Below are 24,114 nucleotides of genomic sequence, written 5' to 3'. Positions count from 1 at the left end.
TATAGGAGCAGAGGGCTTCTTCCAGAAGAACTTCCCAGAGCAGGTGGAAGCTGCGGGATACACTGCTCCTAAAGAAACTTCTTACTTAGGCTGATTTGAGAAATGCACCCTGAGATAATGGAATGATTGCAAATTCTGACTTTCTACTCCCAGGAGAAAAAAGTGAGCAGTGCTGCTTTAATGAAAATATTTTAATCTGTATGATTTGAGAATGTTTTCTTCTTCATGTATGGTCAGGGTTCTTGTTTTGCATCTCTTTCATAGTGTCAGATACAGGATTCAGCCTCTGTGCTTCTAAAAATCCGTGATCCCACCGTGGCTTCTTCTCTTTTTCTGGGGGTTAACCTCCCGTACCTACCCCAGTCTGGACAGCAGAGCAGGGTGGATCGGCTGAAGTTTGTTAAGGTTTAGGAAACCAGGCACTACTAAAAAGACATATAAACAAATAGGAAGTGGTATTAGCTTGTAAGCTTATCCCAAATAATTTTTCTTGATTTAATTTTAATGTAAGTAAGATGAACTTAGGGGACCGTCATGTAGGAATTACAGCAATTTCTGTGTAATTTGAGGATATCCGTAAAAGAATGCATGTGATCAACTTATTTAAAATTATTGGCTAGATCTGTCTCTAATATGCATTCTGTACAATGTCCTTAAATGTTGTTCCAAAAGGATTTTTAAACAACAAAGTTAATTACTAGGTCAATATTTGAATATTTTATTGATTATTAAGAACCATAAAACCTTCCAGAAATTCATGGAATTAGATGCTTCTGTGCATAACAAGGCACTGGTGCCTTTAAGAAGTGCCTAGATTGTGGGCACGACTTCTAATCCAATTAATAAACCCTTGGGTTACTTTTATTTACATAAAACATGAAAGATGTGAAATACTACAAGTAGATCCAAGCAAACAGTCAGCATCCAAAGTACAGGTGCTCTTCATAGGTCCCTTACTCTCAGCTTCACTGGAGGCATTCCTGTCTGATGTCATAGAATTATAGAATCATAGAATCACCAGGTTGGAAAAGACCCACTGGATCATTGAGTCCAACCATTCCCATCAATCACTAAACCATGTCCCTCAGCACCTTGTCCACTCATCCCTTAAACACCTCCAGGGAATGTGAATCAACCCCCTCCCTGGGCAGCCTGTTCTAGTGCCCAATGACCCTTTCTGTGAAAAATTTTTTCCTAATGTCCAGCCTAAACCTCCCCTGGCGGAGCTTGAGGCCATTCCCTCTCGTCCTGTCCCCTGTCACTTGGGAGAAGAGCCCAGCTCCCTCCTCTCCACAACCTCCTTTCAGGTAGTTGTAGAGATCAATGAGGTCTCCCCTCAGCCTCCTCTTCACCAGACTAAACACCCCCAGCTCTCTCAGCCATTCTGCATAAGGCCTGTTCTCCAGCTCCTTCACCAGCTTCATCATCAAAATATGTATAGAAAACTATGCTGGCTTTTCAGTCACATTGTGGGATTTGTGAACTTTTCATGGGATACATGGAAAAATGCATGTCATTTAAATAAGTAGTTGCACTTGCAATGTTATGCATGTGAGAATAACTAATTAATACCCTATATTTTCATATGTATACTTTATATATATATACAGACAGAAATACTTTAAAACCAAAGCCTTGGAAGTGGTAGCATTTAGGATCTGATCAAGATATGAATAAAAACAGAGAAGTCTAGATGAGCTCAAAGACTTTGACAGGACAACCAGGTGTTTTTGCCTGCAAGGCCAGTTCGCTGATATACTTGTTTTTAAATTGAGCCCTATATTTTTCTTCTAAAAAGTTTCTGTTAAGAGTAAAATTGAGACCACTTTAGGTTCACAAGAAGGATTGCTCTATGTCCGAAGTGCTCTCTGCTACTCACTCAGTGGAGCTCTATTAAAACCCCACAATTTGGCTGCAAAACAAGAGGTGCTTGCTGCACCTCGGAAGCGCGCAAGCTTTGAGCTGTGTCAAAGACCTTTGAACAAGCTTTATAAATGACATCCATATTTGTCCATTTTTGACTGAAATTGCTTTTGGTTCAGCTGCATGCAGCACTGAATTGCCTTGATGCAATGTCATGCGGAATGACATAAAACACAGAAAAAAGCAAGTTGCTGGCTCGGATTAGGAAGGAAAGGAGTCACGGCCCTCGTTCACTTCAGTGAGTGTTGGAGGAAATGAAAATGAAACTGGTGTTCGGGGGTAATCTCTTTGAAGCTCGATAAGAGCAGGTGACATTTTATAAGTCTCAAGTTTTTCGTGTTATATTTAGCAGGTACAATGAAACAATTTACATACAGTCCAAGATTGCTCATGTTCCTTTACTCTTTCAGAGCAGAGAGACACGTTCTGCAATTCATTAGGTTCTTACTGTACAACTTGAGGTTGAAATTCAGTTTTACCCCTAAGCATGGAATCTCCCTCACAATATCTTTCACACAGCAGAAGCATTTGTCTTCATCCGCCCCAGTCTGTTCCTATCAGCATATATTTAAGCTTGTAAATAAGAATTTTATACATTTAAATACCATTGTAGTTGCTTAAATATAGAGCTTGGCATTGGATTGTGAGTTCCCAGCTTTGAAATTGAGCTTATTATTAGAATTTCTTCCTGGTTTATGCTTGATTTTGACAATTGCCCTCATGATTGAAGCAGCATTTGCACTCCCTTTTTTTCTATCATCCTCTAGATATTGGCCTTCTTTGCCCTTTTCACAGCTGCCATTCCAGCCTCCTGCCCCTGGACTCTCGCACGCCACCAGCACAGCAAAGAGCACTTGTGCAGCAGTCCTGTGCCCAACAGAGGATTTTGAGGGATGCAAGCCAGCTGCAACCCAAAGGGCTGTCCAGCTCACACCACAGTGCAGGAGGTGTCCTCTCATGAAGTTATTTCACTTGTGTCCATCCTGCTGCTGCACCCAAATGCGACCTTGTCTCTGTTATCAGGAAAACCTTCCTTCTTCCTGGGAAGAGAAGGCCCCAAGGAGACCTTAGAGCAGCTTCCAGTACAGAAAGGGGCTCCAGGAAAGCTGGGGAGGGGCTCTGGATCATGGAGTGCGGGACAAGGGGAAAGGTTTTCATCTGAAAGAGGGGAGATTGAGATGAGATCTTAGGAAGAAACATTTTGCTGTGAGGGTGGGGAGGCCCTGGCCCAGGTTGCCCAGAGCAGTGGTGGCTGCCCCATCCCTGGAGGTGTTCCAGGCCAGCTTGGATGGGGCTTGGAGCCCCTGATCCAGTGGGAGGTGTCCCTGCCCATGGCAGGGGTGGAACTGGATGGGCTTTGAGGTCCCTTCAACCCAAACCATTTTATGATGCTATAATTCTATTTCTTTAATCTTGTTTTTTATTAGGACAGGCTTCACAGTGCTCAGATGTCCTGCCATGGCAAGTCAAGAGATGGATCACTGATAAGTGCCTCTCGGCAGATGTAAATATTCCCCTCTCCCTTCGCAACTTGTCTCTTCCCCTCAGCCAGGGGGCTGTTCGTGCCTCAGTCATCAGTGTTTTGTCATTTGAAGTGTGTTCAAAATTGCCAGCATGGATTTATTTGGATATTTAAAATGTTAGATTGCTCTCTGTTGCCTTTGGGTCACAGAAAATAGCGTCACAAGAACTGTTTACATTAAGAAAGTGGAGCAGCAAATAAAAGTGCAGTTTCTGAATTCATTTATTACAATTAATTATAATATGCATGCTGTGTTTTCAAAAATTAATTTGTCAAAATATTGCTGTTGGTAAAACTTGGTTTCAGGACCATTGTCAATGTGTTTGGCTTCTTAATTAAGGAACTTATTTTAGTATCAGAATAACATCATCATAGCTTCTGAAAGCAATTAAAGTAATGAATTACTTGTATTCCTTACATTTTTTCCTAATTCTATATCTTCTGCTATACTCTTTTCCAAATTGTAAATATATTCAGTAATTATATCTGATAACATGTAAGTAGTTTATATTAGATGGTGAGATGAATAATGCAAATAAAAATAGTCTAGATGACATCTAGTATATATTACATATATTTTATAAAGGTAGAGTATGATGCTTGCTTGCTGCATGTGTCAAAAGGGCTCTGAACACTTGATAAACTGATGGTACTGTATACGGAGTGCGTTATTTCACCTGCTTTGTTAGTTCTTGCAGTTGCTCCTGGAACAAAACATGGTTTAAGGTGCATAGCATCAGAGGTAAACACTCCTAGGAAAAGCTGGGAGTATATCGAATCCAGTTCAAAGGTGTAACTACTGTTTAATATTTTAATAGCAGAAACCATATCTACAGCATTTACAGTGTTAAATTGTTCAAAAAAAATAAAAATTAGCCTGCTTCTGCAGGATTGAAGACCTTATTCTGCATATAAACAAGCCACTAGCACCAATGAAAGTCCTACTACAAAACTGTTGCTCTGTTCAGATGCTTTTGAGATTAAAGCAGAGATGTCTGGAAGATGTCGCTGCCCAGAGCAGAACTCCCATCTTCCACTTCCCAGGGTGGTTGCACTGCTGATATCAGCCCTGGGGAACAGTGGTGGGAGGTGTGGGGAGCCCCATGGTTCTCCGAACACGTGGCAGGCACCCCCTGTGACTTCTCTTAGTGCTCTCCTGATCAAGTCCTCTGGATAGTGGCCTGGTTTGGGTGGGTAGAGCGATAGGACACTGAGTCTGTGGTCTCACATTCTGTGCTGTTTCAGTAGATTCATTAAGGTTGGAAGTGACCTCTAAGATCATCCAACTGTCAGCCCAACCCCACCATGACCATTAAACCATGTCTTGACGTACCACAGCTATGCACTTTTTGAACCACTCCATGGATGGGAACTCCAGCCTCTTCCAGCTTCACCACTCATTTGGTGAAGAAATATCTCCCAATATCCAATCTAAACCTCCTCTGGCACAAATTTAGGCCATTCCCTCTCATCCTATCCTTTGTCAAACGGGAGAAGAGACCAGCACCCACCTCACCACAACCTCCTTTCAGGTAGTTGTAGAGAGCAATAAGGTGTCCCCTCAGCCTCCTCTTCTGGCACCTGGAGGCTGCCTTGGTGAGTGCAAGTTTTGCCTGTGTTTGTCCTGCAAGGTGGAGCTGGGGCTTGAAAGCTGTCACCAAATGGCAGAAAAGAATCAGCTGGCAGATGGAGGGTGCAGTCCAAGACAACCCCTTTCCTAACTCTTGAGCTACCATCATTCCTTTTAATATATAGTGATCTCCACCTGCCCCCCAAGTGGGGATGAAAAGTAGGGCTCTCCACAGCGAGCGGAAGGCAAGAATCATAGAATCATAGAATCATAGAATTGTTTGGTTGGAAAAGACCTTTGAGTTCATCAAGCCAAACCGTACCTGTCCACTACTAAACCAAATCCCTAAGCACTTCATCTGCCTGTCTTTCTAACACCTCCAGGGATGGGAACTCCACTACCTCCCTGGGCAGCCTTTGCCAGTACTTGAGAACCCTTTCGGTGAAGAGATTTTTCCTAATGTCCAATCTGAACCTCCTTCTCATGGCTAAACAACGCCAGTTCCCTCAGCTCTTCCTCATAAGACTTGTTCTCCAGCCCCTTCCCCAGCTCCATTCCCTTCTCTGGACATGCTCCAGGACCTCAGTGTATTTCTTGTAATGAGGAGCTCAAAACTGAACCCAAGATTTGAGGTGCAAGCAGAGGATGTGCATCCCAAATCCTATAAAATCCTTCAAAGACCTGTACAAAAAGCAGTGCCTGGGTTCTGCCTCAGGACGGAGTGCAGCTGCCCTTGCAGTTGTCTTTGCCGTGAAGTTTTGGAGGGCAGAGCCCAGTGAAAGGCTCAATGCTGTTTGCTGAATTAGACCTTTGTGAAATATAGCTCAGCACCGAGCGAACATTACAAGTAACGAATGTATTTAATGGAGTGTATTATTTTATTATAGCTAGTTGCTATAATCGTCAGTTAAAGCATGATAAACAAAAGCAGCAGTGATGGGGTGTACGAGAAGACCAGGTCTCTTTCCCTTATATCTGTTTTGTCAACTGGCATTCATCTACTCTCTGTTTTCTTTGGTGGGCAGTCATCTAGGCATGAAATAGCTGCCTTCCCATGTTACCAAGCCATGTAAATTTTGCTTTGGGAGGGAGCTTATTGCCGACCGCATTCCTCATCATGGATTGTTAGCACCACTTGCCCAGGGAAGAACATGGGAATAAAATGTTTTCATTCTTAGAGATGGCATAATTAAAATAATGTACTGATCTGTGGCCTGAATGAAGTTTTGCATGTGAAATAATGACAAAAAGTCATAAGTATGTTAGAAAGTGAGCGTATCAAAGGAAAGGAGAACAAAAATAATTTGGTGTCTCTCCAACTGTTGATGCAAATGAGCATATCATTAAATGATGCTCCAAACAAAAAGACTGGCAAAATGCCTTTAAAACACATATTCTTCTATTGCCAAGAGCAAAATGCTTTTTTTTTTTAATGTTAGAGTTTACTGGTCTTTCTATAAATTGCCTTTTTATATGGGTTGACTATTTTCTTTCATTTCAGGAGCTGTATCCTAGGGATGTTATTGCTGTCCACTACACTCCTAATGGCAGAATCACACTGAATAGCATAATTACATATCCTAATTATGTGTAATTAAGCAAAACCCAGATGATGTTTTCAGTGAGCTCTTGGAATAGCCAAGGGTCAAGGACTTTTAGAATTTTGTAGCATTTCTCCAAATAAGCCCATTATACTGTTAAAGCCAAGATACAGTTTTGTGCAGTCTGTTCTGTAAACCTGCTTAACAGCTAAAATATATAGTATTCATTTATTTAGCTGAGTAAGGATATAGTTGAGATTTCCTCCCTCCCATTTTTAGATTTGTCGTACTTAACCCAGGAAAAGGGACTTTAAACTCAGCACCATAATGCTCTGCATGCTGACAAGCTAAGTGATATTTATTTTTTCAAACCTTAATCCTTTTGAAACATGGAGAAATAAATACATCCTCTTATCTAGCATATGCCTGAGACTGGAAATAAATTCTTATTTTCTAGTAGTCCTGTACCAGTGGTCTACAATGAATAATTTGGGCAGTCTCACTGAATATAATAGGAAGAGCTTCTCTATTACCAGTGATAATTATAAAGCTCATAATGGGAAACCTCCAAAGCCCCACCATCAATCACGGAAAATAAACAATGGGAAATGATAGGTATATAGAAGTGGAAATGGCAAAACCACATATGGAAATGCAGTAGTTTCTGCAAGGTTATAAATCACAGGGGAGTCATAATTTTAAATGTAATTAATATTCTCGGATTAAAACATAACTTTCTAAGGAATTTAGCAGACGTTTTTGCAGTCAGGAGCTGGATGAATCAGAGCGTTGGTAATGGGATTAAGGAGACTTTCGCTTCTAGATTTTTGGGTCAAATGTGACCCAAATCTGCAGTGCCTGAAAGTTACCATTTCACACCTGTGCAGTGGCCTTTGTGAAGGATTTGTGGAGTTGGGTCTGCACCACAGCAGAGAAGGGTTTGTGGACCAGCATCAGTGGTGCTGGACACGGTTTTGTTCTCTGTGGAAAGAATACAAGTTGGCCTCCATTATCTCAAAGCTTGGATTTGTATTGGAGCATCATTAAAAATCCTGTGATGTGAGTCCTTCCAGTAGCAGAAGCCAAGAACACAATGGCTTTTTGAGGGAGCTCCCTGCTTGGTCTTGGGAAGTGATCCCTCCAGACGGGGGTGCAGATGTGCAATGTTTGCTGGAAGTTCTTCTCATCTCATGAATGCCTGAGCGATGAGGTCTCACCTCAGCCTCCTCTTCTCCAGGCTAAACAACTCCAGGTCCCTCGGCAATAACATGGTGATTGCCATTCTTTTTTTCTGTGGCTAGATCACTCAGTGCTTAAAAGATTCCAGGTTTTAAATCCTTTATTCCCAGTTTTGAAATCCATCTATGTTCTTTTCTGTACGTCTCAGTGAAGGTGAAATTCTTTTTCACATGACTTCCACCAAAACCAAATGCATTTTTGGCAGTTGAGGACTCTGTCTTTAGGCTGAATCAGACTTTTTGCAATGTTGTTTTCTCATATTTACACAATATCAAACATTTTCCAGAAATATTTGTTCCTTTGTTTGATGGATACGAGAGGAAAAGCCCAGTGAACCATTGGTAATGTGGCTCAGCTCTAGCAAGTGCATTTTGTTTGTGGTGCTTTGTTTCCTGTTTTGAATTTCATTTACCAGGTACCCATGACACAAAGCTTTATTAATTGCGTGAAGAAATGACACCACTATTATTCCCAGTAAGAAATGAGTCGCTAAGTTAGCAACAGCAGACGAAAGATAAATGCACGCGTGTGAGATTTGCAATTGTTATAGGACTTCTTCCTAAAAGTACATTTCAACTGATTTACAGCATTCTTGAATGGTTTAATATGCCGTACTGCAAGTGATATATTCAGATTTTCAGTCCCAATGCATTCCTGAAAAGAATGTCCAGTGTTGTTGTAAGGATTAAATGTCCCATGGGGGATAAAAGCACCAGGGAACGGAGGACAATGAAACATTAGATGTAAAACCAAACAGATGTAGCATAATAAGTAAAAGGTCAATATGTGCTGAGGAGCAGCATGCGTAAATCAGAATGGTAATTCCAAGCAGTCAGAGGGCAGCCTGGCAGCGGAGCTTCTGCTGGTACCACCAGGTACTGGAATCACTCGGCAGCCCACGCTCCAGCAATGGACTCGCCTGAAAGACAAGTTCTGCTCTGATGTCTTTACTTGCCTCTTAAAAATTTCATATAGTTAATATTTAAGTTTCAGAAACCTGTAGACAGCAAGAGAAAGTTCTTCTAAATGACCCCATTTGTGCTAATGTAACAATCTAATGAAAACTTTAATGCTTATGTTTGCATAATTTCAATTCATTTTTGCTGTTCTGATGATTAAAATTGCTCATTTAAGGGCTATCTTTTGTTTTGTTTGATTTCAGCATTCCCTTTGGTAAGAGTTGCAAAAATTGTGAGGAAATGGATTTAATAGACACGGTCTCAGAAATGGTTTGCTAAATGGTGCCGCAAATACTCCCAATTTTTCCCTTTGTTCTTCCACATATGTTTAAAGATATTTCTGTTAATTTACAATTTGAAAGGTGTGTGAGGAGCAGAGAGTTTGAAAAATAGATTACTGTCTTCATTAATACAGGTTTGACCTACAAAGTCTTCACGTACTTAATGATTAAAAACCAAAGTACTAAATAATAAATTATAAGAATTTATAGGAGTCATCATCTTGAAATTAGCTTACTGAATGTTCTTATCATAATAAATCTGAGTGGGTGTCTAATTTAGTGTTAGCTGACTAAAATTATATGTTGCAGTCAGATAAGAAAAAAAAAGAAAGAAACTTTTGTTTCAAGACAAATGATGTGAATTTAATCAGGAGGAACCTGAAAGGCTCCTGCACTTTGCTGTGTCTGCTTTGCAGAAACTTTGCCAAAACTGGTGTTGGTGGAATGAAGATCGATTTCAATTTGTGAATCTGGCAGACAATAAAATTTCCTGCAGCGGTTCCGTGATGTTTATGGTAACGCTTCCCATACTGCAGTCGCCAGTCAGAACCCCAGGAAACAAATGGCTGGAGATCTCCTCTATCTGTTTTTCAATCTAGGCGTAGCAGAAGCCTTTGCTAAGGTCTTTTTATGTTATTGTACAACAATCTTCCTCTTCCCTCTTTATCTCACTCTTATAAAAGATGTCTCTCAATTTAGTTAAATGTATTTCTCTCACAGGACGAGGAAACCTCACATATAGATCAGAGTGGTAAACCGCTTCCAAAATTCAGCTACTGGGGAGCCTTAAAGGGAAAGAAAGAAAACAAAACATTAGTTTAAGAAGCATATTAAAAGCGGTCCATTCCAGTGGAAGCTCTTGTCCTTGGCCCTTTCTCAGGGCATCATCTGAACCTTTCTGCTATGCTGAAACCAGTGGGTTTGGCCAGTATGGAGCTGACTGACAGTCACTGCTTCTGCCGACTGAGAGTTGGGGTTGTTCAGCCTGGAGAAGAGAAGGCTCTGGAGAGACCTTAGAGCAGCTTCCAGTGCTGAAAGGGGCTCCAGGAAAGCTGGGGAGGGGCTCTTGATCAGTAACAGGATGAGAAGGAGTGGTTTTCAGCTGAAAGATTGAGATGAGATGTTAGGAAGAAATGTTTTGCTGTGAGGGTGGGGAGGCCCTGGCCCAGGTTGCCCAGAGCAGAGGTGGCTGCCCCATCCCTGGAGGGGTTCAAGTCCAGGTTGGATGGGGCTTGGAGCTCCTGATCCAGTGGGAGGTGTCCCTGCTCATGGCAGGGGGTTGGAACTGGATGGGATTTGAGGTCCCTTCCAACCCAAAACGCTCTGTGATTCTGTGACCGAGGCTCTCGTTTGTTAACAGGCACTGAGATCATAGCAGAATAGGGGAAATATCCCTCTGCAGTTTATAAGGATCGGTGAGCGCTGCAGAAAGCAATCAGATTCGACTTTATCTTTTTACTTTGCCTCAGTTCCTTGTCCTAATTAATTAGAGGGAAATATGCCTTCTAGAGATGAAGATCCCTCTGGGATTTTCATCAGGAAGTCATAGCTCTTGTGGTTAAAAGGGGAAAGATTTGTTGTTGTTGTTTTAGATGTTAAAAGTTTAAATGTGGTTCACTAGTACTTCATTTTTATCATTAGCACCAATTCCACAGTGCTAAATGCTGTTGATAATATTTAAGTTTCTTTATGTAAACATTATTTCTGATTGCAGATTCCTAATCAGAACTTGAAAAAACATGTGCCTCAATCATTTTTCTCAAAGAGCTCCTGGAGATCACATTCATCTCTGAAAATGCTGATTAGTCAGGTTTCATTACCTCCTGTCAGGGTATTCAAATGTTGAAGAAAGGCAAAACAAAGTTGAGAGAGTACAAATGAGAATTAGCTACATTATTAAATTAAAGGAGCTTATATCTCTCATTTTCTAAAAAGCCTTTACCCTAGCAATCTCCTCAGATGGACCTGGAGTCACCCCATGCTGTAGCAGCATGCCCAGAGTGTGCACGAACAGGAGGTCCCTTTCGAGCACTACTCACTATATTCACTGTAAAATGAAGAGTAGCTCAGGTACGTACTGTGCCACACCGTGTAGTCGTTGCTTAACTGGGAATGAAGATGCTTGTGAAATAATGTCCTTTTAGCCCAGTCACTAACAACCTGACCAAACTCCCATTGCTTTTTAGAGGTGAAGATGAGCCCCACTTTTGGTCCCTTGTTTTCCGTCTCTTAGATATCATCCTGATCAGTGGTATTTCATTGCAGAATGTAGTGCCCAAAGACCCCTCGTGATGATTGTCTGCTATGCTGTCAGCTCTGCAAGACTGGTGAAGAGATGTCTGTCCTGTAGAACCCGCGTGCTGAGAGAGCAGCTTTTGAAGTCATAGAATCACCAGGTTGGAAAATACCTTTGAAATCATCAAGCCCAATCCTACCTGTCCACTACTAAACCATATCTCTAAGCATTTCATCTCCCCGTTTTTTAAACCCCTTCAGTGATGGTGGCTCCACCAGTGCCCGGGAACCCTTTCTGTGAAGGTTTATCCCACTGTCCAATCTGAACCTGGCCTGTCGCAGCTTGAGGCCATTCCCTCTCATCTGATCACTCGGGAGAAGAGACCAACACCCACCTCTCTCCAACTTCCTTTCAGGTCGTTGTAGACAGGAGTTTTTATTCAGTCTCCACAGTAGTCATCTACATATCCCAGTGCTCTTGGAGCCAACCGGATGACCACTGCTAGCAACAGCTGGGCAGTAGTGGTGAGTGAGCTGTGGCATCACAGGTTTAGCAGTGGTTCCGGACACTTTGGGAGCCCAGCCTTACTGGCACTATTATTTCCTCTGAAGGCGAGTACCCATCGAAAGGCAGTAATGTTAAAGTCACTCTAAGATTACAACAGTGCAAGCTGAGTGATTGGACCGTAGAAAAACTGTTTGGTCAGTGTTCTTCCCTTCTGGTTTGCTCAGCAGCATCTTCAGGGTGGGCTGCAGCAGGTCCCCCAGGTGCCCTGTGTAGCTGTGGTGCTGATGAGTGGTCGCTGTGAGCCTCCTGCAGGGATGAGTGCAGGCTGTGTGTTTCATCTCTGATGTCTACATCACTTATCAAAACACTACAGGTGAGGGCTCAGCCCAGAGTGTGTGGGGAGGCACATTTTGTGCTCTGCTCCGTACCCCTTTTCCTTCCTGCCTGTGCAGGGTTAACCATAGGATATGATGGTGTGTCATCCAACAGTTAAATAAAACCCATCCTTGAGGGGTTTAGGTTCATGTTTGGAAAAGAATACTCCTTTTACAAGAGCTCTGGGGCTTGTAATGGAAGTTTTGATTTTTAAGCACTCTTTTCCAGGTACCGTTACCATTACCAGTGTCTGTGTTGCCGTTAAAGGCTGACTCAGCAACTTCGGTGTGTTCCAGGTTTCTTGCCACCACTACACGGTTGTGTTGCTGTATAACAAAGCAAGGTCATTTTTATCTCACGTATGTAGAAATTGCATTCGGTCTGAATGAACATATTGTCCCCTAAGATTTCAGTGGGAAAAAAACAAACAAACCCCAGCATGATCCATTAACACCCGAATTCGGGGTCTGACCTGCAGCTCGGGCTCCCGAAGCACTCCATTACAGACCCGCTCACTGAGAACTCTCTGCACTTGGATGCTGTAGTCTTTTTTTTCTTATTGTTTTGTCACAAAGCAGTTATTTAATGCAAATTATCAGACAGATTGTTTCTTCTGCTTTGTTTTGGTAGATCAGTTCTTTAAACTGGACGCAGCTCTCTGTACTGCATACAGAGGTACAGGCAGGAGAAAGGAAAGGGCATTAAGCACTCTCAGGTTTCTTTGTAATAAAGTAATGTTTGTTTGTTTTCTTTCTCCTTGCAACTTGTTGAGGTTTATAGTTCCATGTAACATTATGCATTTAAGGAATTTTCCTTAGGGTTCTGCATAGGTCGTGAAAGAAAAGGAGAACGAGTGAATTTCCCAAACCCACTACATTTGTACCCAGACCGGCAGAGCAAATCAACTAACGCTTCTGGGAAATCAGAGAAATTACAGGTTTTAATCTTTAAAAGAAATTAATGAGTGAGCATGTGAAATAGGGGAGGGAAGAGCAGTTGCTCTTGTAATTTAATGTAGGCTTGTATGCGTACGGTCTGGTGGCCGGGCAGCTTGTTGTTATGTTGGGTTCTTTTTCCACATCAGTGATATTCTTCAGTCCTGCAAGTTAGTAAAACCAAGACCACTTGCCATAGCTATAAGCTATCAATAAAAATTAATGTACCAGAGGGAATTGAAAGGAAAAAAATGTACTTAAGTGTTCAGGGCCATCGAGCCACCCATGCATCCTCTGCAAGCGTGTTCTGGCAATAGAGCTGTTATTGTTGCCATGGGCTGCCATTTAATGTTATTTTCCTAAGTAAATGCTTCTGTGCTCTGATCAAGGACATTGGCAGTAAACCAAGACACAGCCTTCAGCAAATGATGGTGCTAAATGGCACTGAGTGCTGTTCCACCAGGCCTGGGATCAGAGGGGAGCTAAAGCCCCTCTCTTTTGAAAGGCAGTTCAAACACAGGTTTAAAATCCTTTCAAGAAGGGAAGAGTCCTCTTTGTCCCTTTCTTTTTATTCTGGATTTTTTTTTCCTTATTTTTTTTAAAGAGTGACAAGGGAAATTAAAAAAAAAAAAAAGAGACTGGGATATATCTAATCTGAGGTGATTTTAACTGAGGAGAAAGGGAAGATAACAAATCGCAAGTCCCCAAAGAAATCTATATCTGGGGTTGGGGATTGTGTTTGTCTGCCTTTCTGACAGGGTGATTGTTGTTAAACTGAGCTCTCACCCTGTTAGGACACAAGGAAATTGCCTCAAGTTGTGCTGGGGAGGTTTAGATTGGACATCAGGAAACATTTCTTCACCAGAAAGGTTCCTGGGCACTGGCAGAGGCTGCCCAGGGAGGTGGTGGTGTCACTGTCCATGCAGGTGTTTGAAAGACGGTTGGACAAGGGGCTCAGGGATGTGCTTTAGTGGACAGGTACAGTAGAGCTGGGTGATCTCAGAGGTCTCTTCCAACCAAACAATTCCATGAGTCTATGGTTAACTACATCCCTCAGTATGTTTTTTGGGGATAGTTGGTTGTAGCTCTGCGTCCAGCCTTGGACGCTGATGCCTGGGCTGCAGTTCTGCTCACAGGGGACACAAGAGCTGTGCAGTCATCTCCAGGGCAGCTGCAGGGACGTGAAGGGTTTTCCGCTGCGGAGGATCAGTCTTGATAGTGTCCTCTGACTTACTTGGCTAAAATGCCAACTGCTCTGTATTTGTAGATCAAGAGAGTGCATTTAAGCAAGGAGCGCTGCTGCGTTGTCCCCTCTAACAGCTGAACCACGAAAAGAAAAGAGAAAATAAGGTCTGGAAGGGGCTTCTGTTTGTGGTGATCACTGTACAGGAGCTGTGCACAAATGCAGAAACTAAGGCTGTAAGTCTGCAAACTCTGTTTCTTCCTCAGAATGGTGATGGTACTAAGTGCTTACATCTGATTCACTGGTAGCTAAGGCAATAATCCTACATTTATTCTGATAAGGAAATAAAAGGGAGAGTCTGTGCCCTTGGGACCTGAAGCCATCATTTTGGGTATGGGACACTCAGTGATTGCAGCTTTGGGGGATGCGGTAAAGAGAGATGGGGTTTGGCATTGTCATTTACCTGGGTCTGTCCTAGGGCAACCTTGTGCTTTTGCAAGTGTGAGACAGCAGCCCAGTGCAGTCCCTGGGTGTATTTATTTTTAAAATCAAACTGTTTGCACAGATCTTGGCAAAGAAAAAAAGAAGGAGGTTACAAATACGAAGGTTGATCTTGCTTTTTGTTAGGTATTGTTGATAGCGTATAGACAGTCATGATTATTTATAAATCTTCCAGGGAAGGGCATTTGTTTGAGCCAGTTCCTCAGGGTTATTCAGCACATTACAGGCCTCCACCTACCTTTCAATCCAATAGCTCCCAGTTTCCTTTAATGATGTATTTCATCTGTGGCAGTTCATACAAAAAGCACATCCAGGTCAGACCATAGTTCAGACCAGTCTGGTGTACTCACTCCAACAAGTGACAGCAGCAGGAGCCAGAGAAAGAGGAGGAGAATCAGCAAACAGGACAGATTGTTTCCCCAAATCTCTCTCAGCCTCTAATAATTTGCATTAATTGGTCAATTTTTGACTCATAAACTTCCAGCATCCACAGTGTCCTGTGGGAGGGGTTTAACAGCTTAACTTCATATTGCATAAATATTCCAGTGACTCTTTCTATTTGTTTCCAGCCTGGTGCTGTCTGATGGCACTCGAGTCCTGTACGGACCGAGGCAGCCTGCCCCTGTTCACTTTCTCCAAGCTCTTATAGGACTGTAGACTCCAAGTACATCTCTGCTGAGCTCTCTTTATGAGGAAGATCTGGAATTTAATTGTGTACAGCAGCTATTCCATCACGATAATAATCTTTTCTGCCCTCTATAACTACGTGAAAGGAGGTTGTGGAGAGGAGGGTGCTGGCCTCTTCTCCCAAGTGACAGGGGACAGGACAAGAGGGAATGGCCTCAAGCTCCGCCAGGGGAGGTTTAGGCTGGATATTAAGAAAAAACTTTTCACAGAAAGGGTCCTTGGGCACTGGAACAGGCTACCCAGGGAGGTGGTTGAGTCACCTTCCCTGGAGGGGTTTAAGATACGGGTGGACAAGGTGCTAAGGGACCTTAGTTTTGTGTTTAGTTTAGTGTTTGATAGGAATGGTTGGACTCGATGATCCAGTGGGTCTCTTCCAACCTGGTTATTCTATGATTCTTTGTGGCTTTCCAGAAAATTTTTCGAGGTGAGGGTACCAGTACTTCATGCAGTTTTCAAGATGCAGACAGTTCATCAATTTATATGGTGAAATAGCTGCTCTTTTATTTTCTTTATTCCTTTCCTACTAATTCTTGGCTTCCTATTTCTTTTTTAATTGCCACTGAGCTTTGAGCTGATGTTTTCACAGCACTATGTTATAACCTCAAGATCTTGCTCTCGCATCCAAAGAACAAGATCAGTGCGGACATGTGAAGTTGCATTTGTTTTTTCCCATGTGCATCACTTGACATTCATCAACATTTAATTTCAGCTGCCATTTGTTGTCTAGTTGCTGAGCATCATAAGGTCTTTCTGCAAGCCTTCACGGCCAGCCTTCACCCTGACTGGCTTCCCTTTTTTTTTTTAAGTAGCAATGAGAAGGGAGAGACAAAATGTAGACTGTGCTGCATGGATACAAACTATTTAGAGTGAAATCCAGCGGCCCTCACTAGAGGCAACATGATTAATGGAACTGAAACCTCAAGAAATGGTCTTGCAACTACATTTTTAATGCATAATATTTGTGTGAGTGTGACATTCAGCAAAATGCTTTCTCTCATGCTTGGTTTGAAGTTAAAAATATAAATGGAATGTCCTAGATTTTATTTATGCATCTGAAGTTGTTAAGGAGGTAAAGGAGAACTGAGAGACAGGCAGTCCAGATTGCCCCTCTCCAAAGCACGGTCCCATCGTCTGCAGAAATTTCGCCTCCTGGTGATTGAATCAAAGTCGGGTTGATTGTGGTAATTCAGAATTATATATATTTTCATTGAATAAGCAGTTGTTTGTTTCATTGTCCAAGGGAGAAGTCGTAATGTTTACTTTGTGGTCATGGAGGGATCAGCATTCAAACATATCTCTGTCAGGCACCCGCACAATTGTGCATTGCTGGCAATGGATTTCCTACTAAAACTTTTAAGTAAGGTTGCAGATTATGTATAGTTGAAAAATGTAGTGGGAATGCTTCACCTGAACTTTCTGTGAGCAATATCTAGTGGCTGTTTGGGGAGATGACTGAGCTGTTGCTTAAAGGCTTGCCACACTGCTGGTAGATTACGCTGAAATTGTGAAAATCCTAGGGAGAGAGAAGTTTAACCGAGAGCTTTTACAACTTCGCAAGTTCCACAGCATCCAATTAAGTTAGTAAATGAGAGCTTAGTATCAATGGAAAGTAAGTGCACATCTAGATTTTGCAAATCTCAGTGCTCTGTAGCTTTAGGAACTTTATCTGTTGAATGTGATGTCTTCATCAGAGTTTGTAAGGTCTCTCTCAACCTGTATGTATCAAAGGTTCAGGACTGTTTAATTACATTTTATTTTAAGTGAGGGAAAGTGTGATTGCATCTGGGAAAGAAGACCCCTTTTTGTCATTCTAAATTGAGAAGTAGACATTGGATTGAAGACAACTAGGACTGCAATCATCAGGGTTTGTTGTATTTTAAGTGTGGGGTACCCAGTAAAATGCGTTTTTTGCTTCAGTACAGTGACAACAATTTTGCTTCACCAGTCTCCCTAGAATTACATTATTCTCCCTGTGAGAAAGCATTTGCTCTGATTGTCTCTAATTTAGGATTTTTTATTTTTCACACAGCAAATCATTTGCATTGTGGTAACAGTAACAAGTCAAATTGACATCAGCTGCACAATATGAGATTGGGGGTTTGCTCCTGTAGTTAATTCCCTTTTACTAACCACCTTTTTATGTTTCTTTTCTCTCTTGGTACTTAAATTCAGGTCTTTTGTCCGTCCTCCTAGCTCTTACTTTTCATACATTAAATTTCATTGCCGGCACTCCGAAAATCCAAATAAATTGTGCCATTTGCACTACCATCATCAACCTTCTCTGTAACCTCAGGAAAGTCAAGGGGAACAGTTAGGCAGATTTTTCCATTCTAAATCTCCACCAGTTCTTTTCTATTATGTTACAAACAGACGTTCTTTTCTACCTTGCCTGTCAGAATGGCTTTCAACTCTTTTCCTTGCTAATGTTGACGAGGTGATTGACTTGCAGATTTCTACAGCAGTTTCAGACCTGAGAAAGAAAGATAAAGATGCTCTTATATTCAACAAACTTCATTTTTTAACTGCTTGAACTTCAGTTATTGCTTGTGGCCTCCAGATCTTTGACAAGAATAAATCTGATGCTATCTAGTCTGACAGACTCAATTTTTGTTTTGAATTGCCTCCTACTTTTCTAGTAGTAGGCGCTGCGGTAATTATATACATAGGCAATGGATGACAGCCAGGATATCGTTATTGTAGTCTTTGCTTTAGAGAAAGCATTAATTTCATATTTCATTTGTTTTACATGCTGTCAGGGTATAACTCTTTTCTTGACTCTAGAGTACTGAAAAGGAAAAGTTCTGGGCAGTTCTGCTTCAATTCTTCAGCGACGTCTGGTTTAATTGTTAGATTTTATTTCTTTTTATTGGTCTGGCGCAAATCTATAGGGATTTATCCTGCAGAAATTTCTGTAGTATACCTTACATAATCAATTTTGGTGAAAATCAGCAGTTTGTATTGATTATAGTCAATGAATATTGTTATGTTTGCATTTAAAAAGGGGGGCAAAAAAGCCTATGGGTGATAGTTCATTAACTTATAAGTATCATATTACATCCTGCATAATTACTGGTTTTTATGATTATTATAATGCTTTTTTGCTTATTTTCCTTTGGATAATTTTCAAAGTACTATTATTCCCTCAAGAGATCTCTAAGAGGCAGAATTTCTGGCTATTAAATATTTGCCATCCCACAAGCAGGAGACTGAGAGTGCCTCCAGGTTATTTATAACTGGATTTTATCTCAGAAAATTAACTAAAGAAGATAAACCAAAATTCTAGGGGAAAATGCCTTAAAGATCTCATATATTATGCTGTGCCCAAACAGCTATTTTAATTTTAACAGCCTGGCAAGCCCAGTGGAGCTCTTTTTCTGGTTTTGGGCACAAAATAAGATAACACTTATTGAATTCCTCCAGGAGATCATCTAAGTGCACTTAAAGTGGAGGCATAAAATATGAGTTTACAATGTGTAATGTTTAAGCTTCACATGTTAGTTTAATTGATTTTCTGTGTTTACTAGTTCTAAGAGCCCCAGAACTCCTAATTTGCCCTTTAAAAAACTAGTACATTTTCAAAATGTTGTATTAGTAGCAAGGACGAGTTGATGTGTTCTACAGGAGTTTAGCGTGTAGTGGTCGCTGTAGGGCTGTAACCCTTTCCTGACCACCAACACCCTTGGTTCTGCCACCGCTTCCGCAGCCGTATACATTTGCAAGCCTGCCTAACCTCATTGCTTTTTACGGGCTCCTCACACAGGTAGGGTTACACGTCAGACACGTGTTGCTAAATCCAGGATTGTTAGCTTTGATTTGTGGGTGGGCTTTTTGGGGAACCTTTGGGATGAACGAGCCTACAGAATGCAGAGCACCTTGGTTGGATTGCTTGTGAGGATTTAGGTGTCTGACGTGATTAACCTTAAAAGAACAGATACGTTTTCTTTCTAACATCTGTTATATTTGAACTTAGGTCTAGAGGGGTGAAAGGTTATTGCAATAACTTATTGTACCTTATAGTACAATCGATGTTTAAAAAAAGAATGGTAGCTGGAAGGCATGTTCTATTCTTACTTCAAGGAAAAAGTACCATCAGTTTGCAAGAACTAAAATAATTGCAGTTTCTAAGTATGCCTTGTAAATAAAATGATGAGAAAGGGGTTTTCAACAAAAAGTTAGAAACGAAGAGTATTAACTCCTTTTCTTCACATATTTATAATAGTAATGCCTTGCACTCATGGTTGTATAATTATGATGCACAACTGGGTGACCTTTGCAGATGACAAAACTATTAATGATTTCCTCTGGCTTTTGCTTTTAATTATTCACCCATCTGAAGCAGAATGTGGACTTTAGGATCTCTCGGTGAATAAGGATGATTGGTTCATGTCAGCGTTATCACATGGCAGAAGGACCTTATAATTCAGCTTCAGTTTGCTTAAGCTTAGATATCGCCATTAAAGAGACTGGCTTTTTACTATGCCTTATGGAACATAAACCGATACACACACATAATTTATATATAAAATATCCAGCTTTGATAGGAATTTTTTTGCAATCTCTTGAAACATTTTAGTCAAGGCAGAATATAAACTCCCTATTACTGTATGGGCTTGTTTCTGCAGCCCTCGCTGCATCGCTTCTTCAAGACAAATATAAACTGAACTTTGAATTTTGGCTCAACATTGCATGGGATGATTAATGATCACTATCCACCCATTTAGACTTCTTACCTTTAATAAATAAAAGGGTGGCTAAAAAAATATGTCTTTGTGTTGCCTCCTACCATCTGTACTTTTGTCTTTCTGAATTATCTGGTCTTACATGTATTTGAATAACTTTTTCAGTGTAGCACAAGAACACATTTTGGCTCTTGAGACCACAATAACTGGATAGATTAATATTGATTTGCTAAGAAAATACTTCTTCATCTGTTAAAATATCTCCTACTGCAGTCTAGAACAGAGCACAAGATATTTAAAAGAATGTAAATAGTTCTTGACTGTTTTCCCAGTGAAAGTAATTACAGGTAGTGCTGCACAAAGGTGATGAGATATACTCGCTGAAATATAGATTACATAGAGGAATTCTTGGTGCTGCAAGGAGGGGAAAGGCAGAACCCAAACTGAACCCTAATAGCCTAATGTGTATAAACCCCGATTACTTTAGAGGTGGGGAATTTGGGTGGCTGGGAAGAGTGCGATAGATCAGTGTTTTGAGACATCTGCTTGTGATTAACAAGATTAATCTACATGGCATTGGATTGACAAAATTGCAATTGCCACTAACATTCATTAGGAGAAAAACAACCCTACTTGGTTGAATTACTGAAAGTTAAAATTTTTTTAACTAAGCATTGAGATTTTATACATAAGAGAGAAAAGTCTTGTGTAAACTCTGCGAGTTCCACGCCATGGGTTGCAGAGTGAGAGGAAGCACTACCCAGGGCAACCCAGTGTGGATAGGGGTGGGTGTCCACCCCAGCCCCCAGGGAGATGTTCTCCTGGTACCATTGCAGAGAGCAAGGCTGTCCTTGCAAACACACACGTGGTCTTTGAGAGACTCAAGAACGACCCTTATTTTTGTTATAGCCTGTGCGGAAGGCTTCTCCGAAGTAAGAAGGGATAGGACGAGACAAAATGGCCTCAACTTGCGCCAGGGGAGGTTTAGATTGGATATTAGAAATGATTTCTATACTGACAGAGTGGTGAAGCCCTGGCAGAGGCCGCCCAGGGAAGCAGGTAGGTCTCCATCCCTGGAGGGGTTCAAAAACCATGTGACTGTGGCATTTGAGGACATGGTTTAGTAAACATGTTGGCACAGTGTTGAACTGGATGGCCTTAGAGATCTTTTCCAACCTTAACGATTCTATGAAGCTTGGCTGCTTCAGGAAGGTGGTACCGGTGGGCAGTGAACGAGCTGTAAATAAGGAGCTGCATGTACAAAGACCGTCTGATCGGTGGCACGGGTCTGTCTGGAGCCTGTTGATGCCAGGTGCTCGTACACATGGAAGACTTCAGACCAGGTGCAGGGTGTCTCAGGTCTCCAGATATCGAGCAGCCCAGCTTTGGCTCCAAGGGGACTGTCGGACAGCCTGGAGTCTGGGATGAGTACCTAAGTTGTTTTCCATGACAGAAAAATGTGGGTGAAAAGAATGCATGGTCTGTGGAGACTTGGTTATAGGGAACGTGTCAGTCCACGTGTAATTCCTTTAAGGAAAAAAATAAAGTGTATGAGGCAGAGATCATTGCAGAAATGCGTGCAGTCAGCTTTTCAGCTTACTTTGGGAGTCCTATGAGACTGAAAGAAAACTTCCTTCTTTGAAAGGGATTTGGCGGTACCTACTTCTTTCCCTTGTGCGGTCCTGTGATCCACCAGGTCTGGGCTCGAGGAGGTGCTTACTGCATTGGCCTGGGTAAACATTCCAGATAAGGCAGAATTGGAATGAAGCAAATACAGGAACGCACACAAATAAATGTTGTCATCTTTACATGTATGTAGCTTTTTGGCTAATTAATATAGGTCACTACAAATCTATGCCATGTTTTTGTCCTTCGAGTAATATGCACATACTCAGCAGCTGGTATTTGCAACTGAGTAAGACCTCTCAAACATCATCATTTTCCATTTGTCACCAAAAAAGAAGAAGAAAGAGAAGAGAAAAGAAAAAGCGGAAAGAAGGAAGGAGCACATAAACCAAAATAAAACTGATATTTCATTTGTGTTTCCCTGATAGATATTGAGCTCTTCCATATAGTTGTGCATGAGGGGTTTTGCTGAGTGAGCTGGGACACTGTCTCTTTAAGTGTTTAACAGTAATTGGTTCATGTCCCAGTGTTCATTGAAAATCCTAGACATTTCATGGAAAATCTTCTTAATGAGGGAATGAATTTTTCATTCACATTAGAAAGCTCACTCTGACAAACAATTTCTAAATAAAACTTTGGCGACATGACATCCCATATTGGACTTGACAAAGAGGACAGGTGCATTAGAATAAAACTGTATGGCGATCCTTCAAGCTGTCAGCCATGAATATTTTATTTCTTAATGAATCATCTTTGTGAAATGAACTTTCTTGTTGTAGTGTCAGTGCCATTTACAACAAAAAACCTGCTCCTTTTAAAAGGTGAACTCCTTAAAGATGCTGATGCCTGCATAAAATACTTAACCCTAACCAAGATATTCAGTAAATTTAATAGTGTATTTTTTTTTCCCAACTGTTTGAAATATAGTCTCATCCTACTAGGTGTGACTGTCAAACACAACCTTTTGCAGTCACAATTTGGTTAACAAAGCCATTACTCAAGGTAGATTAGCAATGAGGTTGATCCATGGGATATCAATTCTGATATTCAAAACCAAAGCATACTAGCTTAATTATTGTGTTGGTGCTTCCTTTATTTTTAATAGTATATCACATTTATTTAGTACTTGTGCATAATACTAGAGTTATATTAGAGACACTATTTGTAAAAATTATAGGTCTTGAAGACAACAGCATCTTACAGGGTCTTGTGTCACCGTTCTGTAATGGCCTCAAGCTCCACCAGGGGAGGTTCAGGCTGAACATTAGGAAAAAATTTTTCATGGAAGGGGTCCCTGGGCACTGGCAGAGGCTGACCAGGGAGGTGGTTGAGTCATCTTCCCTGGAGGCGTTTAAGGGACGGGTGGACGAGGTGCTGAGGGGCATGGTTTAGTGTTTGATAGGAATGGTTGGACTCGATGATCTGGTGGGTCTTTTCCAACCTGGTAATTCTATGATTCTATGATAGGCAATCATAGGATCACAGAATGGTTTGGGTTGGAAGGACCTCAAACTCCATCCAGTTCCACCCCCTGCCATGGGCAGGGACACCTCCCACTGGGTCACACTGCTCAAAAGCCCCATCCAACCTGGCCTTGAACACCTCCAGGGATGGGGCAGCCACCACTGCTCTGGGCAACCTGGGCCGGGGCCTCCCCACCCGTGTCATGTAGAATTTCTTCCTAATGTCTAATCTAAATTTTCCCCCTTCCAATTTAAAGGCATTCCCCTTCGTCCTTTTCCTGCCCTCCCTGATCCAGAGCCCCTCCCCAGCTCTCCTTTTCAGTACTGGAAGCTGCTCTAAATTCTCCCCACAGCCTTCTCAACAGGTCCTTGTAGGGTTCCTTGGGGTTTTCCATCAGAAGTGTGACATGAGGGTTGGTTGCAGTGGGTGGGGAGAATGGACAATGCCTGCTGGAGCAATGTTCCCAAGTACCTACGTGTTCCATGCTGTCCCCAAACAATTTCTTTTTTATTCTCTAAGAGAATAGAAATGTCACATCAGTTTATTCTCCCTCACAGTTTATTTGTCAGAGTAGATTTGAATGTGATGGTTTTGCTAGCAATTTTACATTCTTAAAAGCATATATGTTTCAGTGTTTTGCTTTTGTTCTACGAAAGCAGCTTGATTTGGATTCTCTGGGGAAAGCTCAGTTTTTATTGATATTAAAAATACCCATTTGATTGCAAACCTCAAAGTGGACTCAATTCAATTTAATTTACATAATGGTGTCTTCAGGGACAAAGATTGCCTGTCCTTTGTGGCATTACTTTGTGGATGTTTGTTCCTAGCATGTGTCGAGTTCAAATTACAGGGTCTGTCATTTTACTTATAGGCTAAATGTTTTGAC

The 24,114-nt window shown here is 41.5% G+C and overlaps 1 protein-coding gene across 6 annotated transcripts in view; it reads left to right on the top strand.

Moving 5' to 3' along the window:
* WWOX (WW domain containing oxidoreductase) overlaps positions 1-24,114 on the top strand; it is a 546,141-nt gene that overhangs the window by 325,036 nt on the left and 196,991 nt on the right. The window contains exon 9 of one of the 6 annotated variants that reach the window (XM_069868324.1): positions 16,700-16,816. The exons of 4 other annotated variants lie outside the window; for them this stretch is intronic. In XM_069868324.1, the coding sequence (XP_069724425.1) occupies positions 16,700-16,807 (108 nt within the window). In that variant the 3' untranslated portion in view covers positions 16,808-16,816. Of the gene's footprint in view, positions 1-3,350; positions 3,796-16,699; positions 16,817-24,114 lie in introns of those variants that run through there. One more of the 6 variants, XM_069868325.1, reaches the window with a different exon arrangement.

The sequence above is a fragment of the Phaenicophaeus curvirostris genome, chromosome 14 (assembly GCF_032191515.1).
Source record: "Phaenicophaeus curvirostris isolate KB17595 chromosome 14, BPBGC_Pcur_1.0, whole genome shotgun sequence".
NCBI lineage: Eukaryota > Metazoa > Chordata > Aves > Cuculiformes > Cuculidae > Phaenicophaeus > Phaenicophaeus curvirostris.
Note: the sequence above shows the minus strand (reverse complement) of the source record. Positions and strands in the feature narration are given on the sequence as shown.